The sequence below is a fragment of the Mauremys reevesii genome, linkage group 5, assembly GCF_016161935.1.
Source record: "Mauremys reevesii isolate NIE-2019 linkage group 5, ASM1616193v1, whole genome shotgun sequence".
NCBI classification, from domain to species: domain Eukaryota; kingdom Metazoa; phylum Chordata; order Testudines; family Geoemydidae; genus Mauremys; species Mauremys reevesii.
This window is the reverse complement of record NC_052627.1, coordinates 112,138,503-112,152,274: the sequence shown is the minus strand read 5'-3', so window position 1 is coordinate 112,152,274 and position 13,772 is coordinate 112,138,503. Positions and strand designations below refer to the sequence as shown.

At 42.2% G+C, this 13,772-nt stretch overlaps 1 protein-coding gene across 1 annotated transcript in view; it reads right to left on the bottom strand.

The window, feature by feature from the left end:
- The window catches only part of CLNK (cytokine dependent hematopoietic cell linker), a 124,142-nt gene extending 112,881 nt beyond the window's left edge, over positions 1-11,261 (bottom strand). The window contains exon 1 of the mRNA XM_039542050.1: positions 11,218-11,261. Within this exon, the coding sequence (XP_039397984.1) occupies positions 11,218-11,261 (44 nt within the window). The remainder of the gene's footprint in view (positions 1-11,217) is intronic.
- Between the last annotated feature and the right edge of the window lie 2,511 nt (positions 11,262-13,772).

Genomic DNA, 13,772 nt, shown 5'->3' with positions numbered 1-13,772 from the left:
GACAAGCTGTAGAACTTGTTTCTCTGACTGAAATGAACCCGATCTGTTTCTAATTTGTTTCTGGCATAATTAGCACGATGCTTAATTTATTTTAGTAACATGTTCATTTAATTCTTCCACTTGCTAGCAATGCAACCAGAAGCAACGTATTAACAATATGAATATATTAGTATATAACTGATAGGAGCCTCCCACCAACATTTTTAAGTAAAGCTGTTTGTTGATTTAATAAAATCCTTATGTGGGGTAACTCAATTTAACTGTACAATACAGTCCTCTTTTAACACATCGCTTTGCAAAGAAATATAAATTAGCAATGAAAAAATGACACACGCAGAGAACTTAACAAAAAAGGTCTAATATTTCAATTGATTGGAAGTGGTTACATTGATTGTCCAGTTCAAGAAGGAACTGAGAATGATTTTAAAATGCTGAAGCCTGGCGGTTTTTGACTGCAGCTGTCTTGCATATGGCAGACTAAGCACAGCTAGCATTTACACATCGTACAATCTTTTTGCCTCAAGTAGCATGAGAAGTTTGTCAGGGAAGGAACAGGCCAGGTACCACAAATCATTCCCGTGTTTAAAATGCATGTTTGGAGTAGAAGCTTGTTCAAAAGCAATGAGCTTAGGCAGAAGCAAGAGTTATTCATGTAGGTTTACCTTAAGATGTGTGTGATCTGAGGCAGCAAAGCGCTGAGATGCTGTTTCCTATGAAGCAAATTCTGTGCACCATTGCTAGATGCTTTACAGAGCTGAATGGGTTTCAGTGTTATTTCTTCAGCATAAGCAATACTGAGAAATCTCCTTTGGAGAATGTTGTCTGATTTCCTGTAAAGTGTTGCCACAGGCCCAGCCACCAATCAGCAGTATGAGCTTTGACCAGTGAATACCCATTATTTCCCTTCTCTGAGTCTCCCTTGAATAGAGAGAGAAGTAAGCACACAGCTCTTACCTCCTTTGTGTTGCATTTAACAATTCTACCCCAGTGTTTGCTGTTCAAAGAGCAGCTTTAAGTCTTAGCATGAAAGGGATGAACTTCTTTTGCCAGATATCTTTTTCAGTTTAAGAAAAAAATGATTATCCACTGAACTTAAACTTTCTCCTACCTTCTCTGCCTGATCAAAGGGTTTATAGAATTGTTTTAAGATATGTCTAAATATTTTAATCACTTTGTTCTCAAAAGAAATGAATACACTGGGGGAAAATGAATTAATTCTGCTCTCAAGTGACATAGAATCTCAATAGATTTCTCTAGCAGTGTGTGAGAGGAGAATTTGTCTGCATGTGCTTAACCAGGAAATATTTTGCCTTATCTTCACAGCTGTTTTAAAACCAATATGGGGGGGGGGGGAACAGATATTATTTTCGTCCAGAGCTGGTTGGAAAAATAATTTTTCCACAGAAAATGTGGGCTTTTTGGGGAGTGAAGGCAGTTTATCATGAGAGTCCATGGCCACAGTACCTCATGGAACAGGGGTGGGCGAACTTTTTGGCCCAAGGGCCACATGTGGGTATGGAAATTGTATGGTGGGCATTCATGAATGCTCACAAAATTGGGGGTTGGGGTGTAGGAAGGGGTGAGGGCTCCAGCTGGGGGGTGCAGGCTCTGGGGTGGGAACAGAAATGAGGAGTTCAGGGTGTAGGAGGGAGCTCCGGGCTGGAGCAGCGGGTTGGGGTGTCTGGGGATGGTGGGGGCTCCAGATGGGGGTGTGGGCTCTGGGGTGGGGCTGAGGGGTTCAGAGGGTGGGAGGGGGATCAGGGCTGGGGGTTGGGGCTTGGGAGGGGGCCAGCAGTGCAGGCTCTGGGTGGCACTTACCTCAAGCAGCTCCCGGAAGCAGCGGTAGTCCCCCCTCTGGCTCCTACACGGAGGCATGGCCAAGCGGCTCTGCATGCTGCCCCGTCCACAGGCACTGCCCCTGTAGCTCCCATTGGCCACAGTTCCTGGCCAATGGGAGATGCGGGGGCAGCACTTGAGGCAGGGGCAATGTGCGGAGCCCCCTAGCTGCCCCTACACATAGGACCCGGAGTGGGGACATGCCGCTGCTTCCGGGAGCTGCGAGGAGCCATGGTACATGTGGAGGGGGCAAGCCGCGGACCCCACACCCCAGCGGGAGCCTGAGGGCCGGATTAAAACATCTGAAGGGCCAGATGTGGCCCCCGGGCCATAGTTTGCCCACCCCGTCACAGAAGATATGCAGTCCAGCTGGGTAATGCCACTACATTGCCTTCTCTAATATAAACAACAGCAACAGGTATAGATATATATTTAAAAAACCCTACCAAAACAAGACTCTTCACTGCACATGCTTCTTGTGGGTGAGGACGAAAGAACAAACAACATGTGACAGATTGTGTAGTCATGCTGGTTAATGCACTATGGGAAGGCACTCAGATATTATGCTGATGAACACTGTAAAATCTATATAGATTAGAATAGAGGAGAGTGGGGGCATATGTCACCATGAGTGCATTTCTAAATTGAAATATTAATGATTTTGTCCAAAAAAAAATGAAGTTTTTGGTTTGGGGTATTCATTTTTTAATGAAAAATCAAAATTGTCCATGGCAAGCAAATACTTTGCAAAAAGTTAATTTAAGCAAAACCATAACTGTCAGCCAGTCCTATTTATGGCTCTCAAACAGGTGCTTTATTATAGTTATTTTTTGTAACTAGTTGGAAGTCATATTACACATAGTGCAATGTGTGTGACATAGAAAATCATGACCATCACTGTGGTGTCTGGACAGAATTGTAACTACAAAAAAAATAAAATAAAAAGAAATTGAGGCTTGACCCAAAGTTCATTGAAGTCAGTGGGAATTTTGCCATTGACTTCAATGGGGCTTTAGCTTGGGGCCCTACGTAGGAAGACTATATTTTCTTCCTTGCCTAAGTAAATAGATACTGATTTTCTTCTTCCTTGTCTCCATCCTCCTCCTGCCCCTCCTTGTTACCATTCCTGGGAAGTTGTGGGAATGCAACATGAAGAGACGGGTCTCACAATTTGTTCCAAAAGTGGCCAGATGTGAGGGTGTTCCAACAGTTTGCAGAAGAGGGTTCCATAACTGTTAGGTAGCTGTTGAGAAGTCCCTTGTACTTGTGACACACCCTAGGCATGATGAGCTCTTGTGCTCCTGTGGAAGGGAACTGTTGTGCTAGGTCAAGTTCATGGACAGAAGGATGGTTTCTGAGATAGTCAAGCCCAGTGAATTCAGGACTGAGCTGTGTCACTATCATTCACGTTGTTTGGCTTTTCCTCATTGGCTTGTGTAAAGTTTGCACAGCTGGGCCCAAATGATTTGAGGATTAAGATTAGGGCCTTAAATTGGATCTTCCATTGGACTAGGGGGCCAGTGAAGAGAGGAACACTGCGTGATGACATCTCATTGCCCTGTGTTAGCTAAATGTCAGGGTCCTGCATCTTGTACCATCTGGATCACCATCATAGCATTCTCAGACAAGTATAGATCATTACAGTCATTGATTCTTGAGGTGTTGCACAGGTGGCCATATCTGCATTGGAGTGGAAGGGGTGAAGCCTGCCCTGCCAAAGATGGTTGTATTTTTGGCTACTAGAACCATTTGACTATCCAAAAGCAATGAAGAGCCCAGAGTGGTCCCAAGACTGTGATCAGAGAGTAGATGGCTTTGAATGAAAGTGATGTGGTATAGGTCAGTTCTTCAAAGCATATCTCCTACTCTCCAACATTAGTTCCAACTTGCCTCAATGTAGTTTCAGCCAGCTGCTGATTTCACTGGGGGCACTGAGTAAGCTGTGGAATAGCGCTCTCTGTGTTCAGTGTGAAGATGATGTAACGTGGGGCATCCCTTGAGTATTTATAGCATACGAGACTAGTAGAACCAGAAGTCTCGTATAAATGTTGACAAGGATGGGGAATCCTTGAAGGGCTCCACAAAAGAGTGCTCATGAGGCAGAAAAGCATTCATTCCTCTGTGAACCTTTCTGAAAGGAAGTATTAGAATCACCTAAGTATCAGTCTGTCCACTCCTGCTAAGGCTCAGCTGAATCAGTAACCCCTCATGTTCAGCTGTGTCAGAAACTGCTGACAAATCTAACAGTATGAGCACGGATGTTTATCTCCTGTCTAAAGGCAAAGGGAACTTTCCATTCAAAGAACAGTTTCCTGTTTTGATATGAGAATATGCACAGAATGCCAAACAGGTAACCATTGCCAAGACACTCTTTATCTTGTATAAAGAATCTTTTTAGGGTGTTGTTCTGGCTACTGATTTCCCCCTCCTCCCCCAATATGTAACATGCATGTTCTCCAGCCTGGAGAATAAATACACGGATGAATGTGATGTGACTACACAGATATACATTGCACATAGAAGTATCCAGTAAGTGAAATGAATATAACACAATAGGTAGTCAAGTATCTTAAGGCTTGTCTACACTATCACTTAAGTCGATGGAACTTATATTGCTTGGGGTGTGAAAAAACCATTCCCGTCACTGACATAAGTTACATCCCCTTAAAGCAGTGTCTGCATCACTCTCCCAGTGACATAGCTTCCGCCTCTTTTTGAGCTGAAGTAATTACGTCAACAGGAGAGCGTTGTCTTGTTAATGTAGCTCATCCTCATCATCCTATGTCAGTGCCACTGCGTCAGTGCAGTGGTGCTGATGTAGCATGGTAGTGAAGACAAGTTCTTAAAATAAATAGCTGATACAGTAGAACCTCAGAGTTATGAACACCAGAGTTACGAACTGACCAGTCAACCACACACCTCATTTGGAACTGGAAGTATGCAATCAGTTAGCAAAGACAAAAAAGCAAGTACTCTACAGTGCTGTGTTAAACATAAACTACTAAAACAACAAAAGGAAAGTTTAGAAAAAATTGACAAGGTAAGGAAACAGTTTCTGTGCTTGTTTCATATAAATTAAAATGGTTAAAAGCATCATTTTTTTTCTGCACAGAAAGTTTCAAAGCTGTATTATGTCAATGTTCAGTTGTAAACTTTTGGAAGAACAACCATAATCTTTTGTTCAGCCTTACAAACATTTTGGAGTTACGAACAACCTCCATTCCAGAGGAGTTCATAATTCTGAGGTTCTACTGTACATTCAACAGTTGTGTAAATCTGTGGAGCTTCTTAGTACAGTATTAAAATGCCTCTAAGCAGCCTGCATCTCAAAGCAATGTATATTGACTATATGGCTTGATCTTGCAACATTCTAAGCTCCCATTTAGAGCAACAAGAATTGAGAGCACTCATTTCTTCACAGGAATTGCTCAGCACCTTGTAGGATTCAGCTCTTAATATCTCCAACGTATATTTTAAGAAGAAAATGTCCCTTCAGCAATGGGACCTGCATAATTCTTTCTTGGATTTTATTAAGCTGACCAGTACTGCCCTAAAATTCAAGCTATTCTGCAGAAGGGAATGTCATTTCAACAGGGACTCAATGTTACTCACTACCAGACAGGGGGATTTTAAGGCTGCACAACTGGATCGCATACTATTTTAAAATTACCTAATGGTATTAGAGCTGGCATATCCTCAAAAGTGTTCAAAACTATGTGAGATACAAAAATCTACTCAAACACAAAAGACATAATTTTAACTGGCAGCTTACCAAGATACCACTGATATCAAACCAATTAACTCAACAATGGGATTCTCAGAGAGGCTGCACTTGCGATCGGCACAGTTTGCTGCCAGGAAATCTGACTTGAATCAGATGAAAGTTTCTAATACTTATTTAGAAAGAAAATCTTAGAGCTGGGCGAACAGCAATAATAATAATAATGATATTTTATTTTAATTCAGCTAGGTCTGCAAAATGTTTGAAAATATGACCCATATGTTTGTGAACCGAGAATAATACAAAACAGAATATACCTTGCATGAGCGAAACATGCCTTTCTGATTATTAGGTTTGATATACTACAGCACAAGTCATTTATGGGTTAACGCTTTGTATGTTATATGATCATACAACATACCTAATTCATGTTATTGAATGGCATAGACACTGTCCACAGGTGGAATATGTGTTTGTGTGCTGACAGTTCGGACTTAGGCAAGCCCATTGAACTCAATGGAAACTCCCATTCACATGAAGGAAGTTTAGTTTAGTCCCATAGATCGGGTTTTTCAAACATCATTGCACTGTGACCCACTTCTGACAACAAATTACTGCACGACCCCCGTGTCCTGTATTACTCTGGATTCTAGAATCTAGCATCAGGGCCGGCATTGGGGGTGGTAAGCAGAGCAATTGTCTGGGGCCCCATTCCACAGGGGGCCAAGTTGCTCCTGTGTTGGCTTCAGCTCCAGGCAGTGGGGTGCAGGCTTCACCTTCTTCCCCTGGCAGCAGGGAGTCTAACACCAGCCCTGGAGACCCCATTAAAAGAAACTCACGACCCCATAGTTGAAGAATTGCTGCCATAGACTGTAATACTGATACCTCTAACTCACCTGTTAATGACTAGAAGTGCCATCTTTGCCCAGACTAGGATCGGTGAAAATCAAAACCACACTTACATTATTTTAATAAGAAGGCAGTGGGACAACACTTTAGATATTGGGGAAAATAGAAACTGTAAAAGTTTAATGATCATTTCAAGTACATGCAGCGCAATCCTAGAGAGAAGCATCAAGCAATTAACTGCTCATTAGCCCCTGGTTTTCTCTCAGAAGCAGATGCGGTCTTGCAGGGTTATATTCAGTCACACTCCTGTTCAGTGCTAAGAGGATCAGTGCAGAATATTGGTTGCAGTGCCAACTGCTTTCTACCTTCAGGTCCTCTCTACCCTTCAAGCTCTCATCCTCCCTGCTTTGCAATATATGTATACTTCCGCTCCAACCTTTGCAGTTCCTCCCCCCTAAAGTCCCCCTGGCATGTGCATATAAATAGTTTCCCACTCTGGGGCTCCAACGAGTCTAAATGGTTTAATACCTGCTCCTATATGCTAGTCCACTTTTAAATTCTTCTTGGGTTTTTTTATGTGTTTTTGAGACAAGGGCCCACATATTAGCCTGATTAGATATTTTTCAAATGTTTTGACTTTCAGTCCTCAGAAAGAAGTTTTAAAAGTTCAAAGTACATTTTATTTCTTAACATCCTTTAAGTCACCTTAAACATCATAGGTTTGTGTAGCTACACTGGCCATCTTATTAAACACATATAAACACATATAACAGTATGTAGTACGAATAACTGTGATTTCTTTTCAGAAGTTTTAATCTTAAGAACTTTAATAGCTAAATAAACCATATAAGCAGATTTGACAATATTTGCAAATTGGACTTGTGGCAATTTAACCAGAAATGAGAGAGCAATCCAAAGTGGTTACATTGGTCTTGACCAGTTTCACAGGATTAATCAAAAGCAAGTCAGACAAAAGTAAAATAGCCCAGTTTTTTAAAAATAAATAAATAAAAAGTACTGTAAATATATAATATAAAATATAATATAAAAATGTTACATACCTGTGACCATAGGGACACCAATATTTTATGCTTAAGTGCACTGTTTCTAATTTAAGCTTCATATCTGAGGTTGCACATACTTCCTGAAACACATCTGAAAGAACTTTTTGGTTAATGAAACTGCCTTTTGAATGGTCAGCCAGCTACAGTTTTGTTCCTTGGTCATGATTATCTAAAACAATATATAAAGATACATCTCTCTCTCTCTCTCTCTCTCTCTCTCTCTCACACACACACACACACACACACACACACACACACACACACACACACACACACACACACACACACACACACACACACACCCCTCTACCTTTAAAAGAACATTCTTAATGTTGCAAAGTCAAGCACTGAAAAATTAGGACGTGCCAGAATTAAGGTTGCCTATGTAACATTAATTTGGCCTCTTTGTGCATATGCATTATGATCTGATCTTCAATTATATTATCACATTATTTTTCCACAAAACCCCTGCTTCATTCAATGCACGGGATGGATGGTGCTCACTTAATGAACAGCTATTCAATATATTATCTCCTCATTGTTCAACTTGTGGCCCAGGCCTTATTTACTCACCCGAAGACAGAACTAATTTTCCTCATGGATTTTATTAAGGGGCTCATCTTTCTAGTCACTAAGTGCTTCACAATTAATTCTTTGATCTTTAGAACACCCCCATGTAGGGAGGGAGTGGTATTATCTCATTACAGATGGGAAACTTAATTCAGGTATTTCCTAACTTTTGAGTGCTTGATTACACAACCGTAATGATGTTCTTTTTAATATAGTTTTTGTGTGTAATTTCCTAGTTTTTTTAAAAAAAAATCAAAGTGAAAAAACAAATTCTATCATGTGCCAGCTCCACTACACAGACTTCTGCCATTTGAGCTAATGGAGTAACTGATAGCAGTAGTACGTTATCGTCCTCTATGTGGACTAGCACTGAAGAGGAATATGAGATACTTTGCCAATTGGTTTCACAGATATTTGCTGACAGCAGAAGAATGGTGAGACTCAGGAATTGCACACCACTTTTGGCGGTGTATATTGTGTGTTTATATAGCTAGACACTTCTGTGAAAAGCACACCATGTCCACACTGAGGCGTGTAGTTATAAGCGTCAGCAAAAGGCTCTGGCAGAAGCCAGGCAGTGGTGAAAGACTTCAGCAGCTCGCCACTGAGGGATCTTTCCCCTGCAGCAAGGTTGAGCCTTTCCCGCTGCCAGAGTCTTTCCCTACAGCAGGGGAAGGGATCTATGAGCAAGGGGGCGGCTCTGCCAGCTTTTCGCTGCTGCTGGGATCTTTCCCTGCAGCAGGGAAATGACAAAGCCTTTCCCCACCGTCGGAGACTTTTCCAGCTAAAAATAGCAGCGTAGACAGGGAGACACAGTTTGGGTGACTAGAGAGCCATGTAGGGTATGTGCTTGAGTACATACCCACACCCTACAGGCATGTCTTTACTCACCTAAGCAGTGTCTCACTCTCTCCATTGCTATTTATATATGTGCTCGGGGGTCGGGGGGCTACACCGGTACATATGCTACATGCCATCAAAAGAAGCATGCAGCTTAGATGCACCCCCGCTTCCATTCCAGAGCGGGGGTGCATTCTGGAGCGGGTGTACTCTAATGACTACAGTCATTTCTGTTTACTCATGCCCCTCCCCCAGATAGACCCCTTGTGTCCTGTTTGCCCAATCTGTCCTGGTCCTGTCCCTGACCTGTCTCTCTTCCCCACCTATGGCTCCTTGGCCCATTCTCCTTGCCTGTCCAGTCCCACTCTGTACTCTTCAAGTTTCCAATCCCAGTCCCAGTCTCCTTTCCCAGCCAACCCCAGTTCCCTCTCCAACTTCTTTTCCTCAGTCTCCTTGCCCAGTCAGTTCCAGTTTCCCCTTCTAGGATCCTTGTCAGGTTTGTCTTTTCCCTCCCCACCCCCATGACCCACTAGTTTCCAGTCCTTGGCTTCTTCCCAGGTCTTCTCATCCAGTATCAATTTTCCCCCTCCCCTCCGCACACCCTTCCTGGCTGCTTGCCTCAACCTCCCCACTCTCTTTTCCCAGTCAGTCCCAGTTCTCCTTCTTGTCAGATCTGTCTCTCTTTAACCAAACAGTTCCAGCCTTTCCTCTCCTTGCTCCCGCCTCAAGTGCCTTTCTCTTTGCCTTGCCAGTCACAGTTTCTTTCTCAACCCACCATCCAGTCCCAGACTCATCAAACTTCTTTTCCCAGATCCCTCACTCTCACAGATCTTGGGAGACAGGCCAGTTCTCACTTACAGACAGACCCCCAACCTGAAGCAAATACTCACCAGCAACCACACACCATACAACATAAACACTAACCCAGGAACCTATCCTTGCAACAAAGCCTGATGCCAACTCTGTCCACATATCTATTCAAGTGACACCATCATAGGACCTAATCACATCAGCCACGCCATCAGGGGCTCGTTCACCTGTACATCTACCAACATGATATATGCCATCATGCGACAGCAATGCCCCTATGCCATATACATTGGCCAAACCGGACAGTCTCTAAGCAAAAGAATAAATTGACACAAATCTGACATCAGGAATCATAACATTCAAAAACCAGTGCGAGAACACTTCAACCTCTCTAACCACTCAGTGACAGACGTGAGGGTGGCAATTTTGCAACAAAAAAACTTCAAACACAGACTCCAAAGAGAGACTGCTGAACTTGAATTAATATGCAAATTAGATACAATTAACTTAGGTTTGAACAGAGACTGGGAATGGTTGGGTCATTACACTAATTGAATCTATTTCTCCATGTTAAAATATCCTCACACCTTCTATGGGTCATCTCGATTATCACTTCAAAGGTTTTTTTCTCTCTCCTGCTGATGATAGCTCATCTCAGTTGATTGGCCTCTTACAGTTGGTATGGCTACTTCCATCTTTTTATGTTCTCTGTATGTATAAATATCTTCTTTCTGTGTGTTCCATTCTATGCATCCGATGAAGTGGGTTTTAGCCCACGAAGGCTTATGCTCAAATAAATTTGTTAGTCTCTAAGGTGCCACAAGTACTCCTGTTCTTTTTGCACAGGGTTTGTCCCCTCTGCATTGGAACAGATTACTTCCTTCTCCAAGCTGCCAGCAAAGGGATCTTTGAGTGTACAGGAGAGACAGGCTTCCTGCTCTGATTTCTGGTGCCTGGCCCCACCCTGGCCAGGAACAACTATTATAGAGAAAGTCCAAATTCATCCCTGTAGCATTGGGCTGGAGAGATCATACTTAGTTTTTCGGAGGGATAGAAAATGTGCAGTCCAAGCACACGTCAGAGTTGTGAGGGGATGGATTATACTCAGTTGCTCGGTGGAGCTGGTGCATTCACCGACTTGTCAGCATTAGGAACTGTGAGAGGATGGAGCATGCTCAGTGAGGATGGAATCTGCTGAGATTTTAGCTGCTAAAATCTCACAAGGGTCTACTGTCCAGCTGTAATCTGGTTGTGATGAATGCTATGAGGCCTCACATTGTAACTTCAGTTTCCACAAACAGAAACAGAGGGTGTAGGGATCCATCAGATCTTGATCACAGAAGGTGATCTACTTCTATGGCATCATTCTCCTTTTCTACCAACCTCACTGATACCCTTCTGTGGGGTTTAAGGATTTATATGTGAGAAGGAATCAGGTTAGGGGTGTGCCGGCATCACCTCCCACTTGCTGCATAGAACTTCAGGGGAGTAAGATAATGCTAACTTATTCAGCATTAGCATACTCACCTTTCTCCTCCAGGCTGTTGAATCTTCCATGCTGTCAAATCCATCTCCTTAAAGGGGTATCTCAATGGTGTGACCGGTGGAGGGGTGAGTGGGATTACGAGATGCTAAAGATGGCCCTGGCTTCCAGTGATATCTGCCTGGATCTTGGAGCTCTCCTGTTTTGTGAGATGCAGGCCCCCTATTTCAGTATATAAGCACCTGTATGTGAGTACAAGCAAATCCCTAATTCAAAGTCACATCCAAAATACATTAAATCTTGACTTGTACAGAGCTGTTTATTATTGTCAGGTAATTATTGATGTAGGCTTTAGGAAACAAGCTAATCAAAATGTTGTATTCAGAAATAACATCTCTTACAGGATCCAAAACTCCCATAGATTTCAAAGAGCCTAGAAGTTGGTCCACAGCAAATAATTCAGATAAAAGATGTTTTGGAAACTTTTAAAGAACTGAACAAAGTTAACATTGCCTCCCATGAAAACTGTAAGGGGACATCTCAGCAGCTAACCTTCTTTCGTTTTCTTTTTTCAGCTAATTAAATCCCATACTGCAGCGTAATCACATGGTGCCAGTTTCTGCTCCCTGTGACACCCTAGCCTGCACCCTGCTGAGGTTGGAATAAGCAGGGAATATGACCAATATTATTTCCTTGTGCTCCTCCATCTGTCTGTCTGTATCCACAGGTTGTTTCTTGTTTTATATTTAGATTGTAAGCTTTTAGAATACAATAGAAATAAATAATAATAAATCAATAAAGCACAAAAGCCCAGCAATGGCATGTGCAAAAACCTTGTTACATTTTGTACCATTAGAAATAAAAAAATTCAAAAGGCTCAGATAATAATTTTATTTAGATTCCTTAGCATATTTATTAATTTACTTTTGTTAAAAAAAATCACATTAGCCATTGTGCAAATTCCTTCCGTCCTCACTCAGACAAGTCTCCCATTGAGATTAGTGGGAATTTTGCTTGATGGACGTGAGGTGCTAAGCATCCCTAACTCCTATAGACTTTCTGGGTCCTGAGTAAAGTCTGCAATATTTTTAAATAATATCTCCTATAAATGTAGCTATTTGTCACTTCTCCTACTGCTGATTCAGCATATTGTAACCCCGTATTAGCTGTGCACATGGTGATTTCAGTTTTACACAGACAACTACAAAGATCAAAATTAAAACTAACAGGTGATCCTTGTCTGAGCATACATTGCTAGTCTGCTAGAGGTGAGTTCAAGTTTTTGAAGATTTGCTAGTATGAAGAGCTGTAAATGGCTGCCTTAACAAAAGCACTCAACAAAACAGCTGAAGCCAAGCTCTTCAGCAGTAAAACCCAACATGGTAATTTAGGTCAGCGTCTTGTTTGTGGGACACAGTAGTGGTTTGAACTTTATATTTGGTTGTTTAGTTTTTTTTTTAAAGGTAGGGTGATTTTTCTCTTTAAAATGTGAGCAAATATAGAGCTTATGAAATCAAGGGACTTTTCACTAGCTGGGCCAAATTCTACCTTGATGCACCTGCTGTATGATTAGTATAGCCCTTGATTCTCAATGCACATAAAGCACTGGCGAGACATTTTGAATTCGGCAGCACCTTGCAGGTAGGCCCCATTACAAGGTATCTCTAAAGGGGGAGTTGTGTCCACTCTCAATTCTTGCAACCTCCCTCTGCTGTACTTTCTCATGGGGAACCTGCATTTGGATTTACGTGTGGGGTAATGATGTGAGGACACCTCTTGCTAAGAGAGAGATGCTGCCAGAGGAGAGAGGAAGATGAGACAACACTGTGCAAGGGCAGCACACTATGAGGATGGAACTTTCTTCCTCCATGGATTGGTCTTCAGAGCATGGAAGCTGCACCAGGTGACCTCTCCTTTGTTCTCAAAGACCTTGCCTTTCATGGAAACATTTGTTTTTCTCCAGTGTGTTTTACCATGGAGGGTAGGATATAACACATGGTGCTAATTAGGGTGTGATGGCTGCTACCTTGGCTGACACACCAGAGACTGAACTAGGGGATTCCACAGTTAAAAGCATGAACTGCTCAAGGTTGAACTAAAGCTACCTTGCAGCTGCTATAACAAACTCATATCCTCTGTGGATCAGGCACCTGTAACACATGCTATCCATTGGGTTGCAACAACATAAGAAGTAAGTGTAATGCAACCCATTATTTCAAACACTGGTTTTCAAAGTAGAGTCCATGGAATCATTCCTGGTGGCCCACAGAATGAAGTTGTTTGAGAGCTAAACAATGGAAGGACTGGGGTGTTTGAAAGGAAGACGACTTTGTGAGCAGATGTCTCTTTCAAGAAGTAGCCTGTAGAAAGAGAACCTCTGATTTGATACAATGAACAATGTTACCGGAGGGAAGGTGATCATAGGCCAAATTCAACTAAATAACTCATTTCACCACAATTACATATGTGCACAGGCCTAATGTGGATGATACCCATTTCTTTAATATATATTTCAAACAATTATTAGAACTTCTGGGTATTGTAACTTAGGTATTGTAACTTTGTTCCTTTCTTGGATGGTTAAAACTTCTAAAAGAAC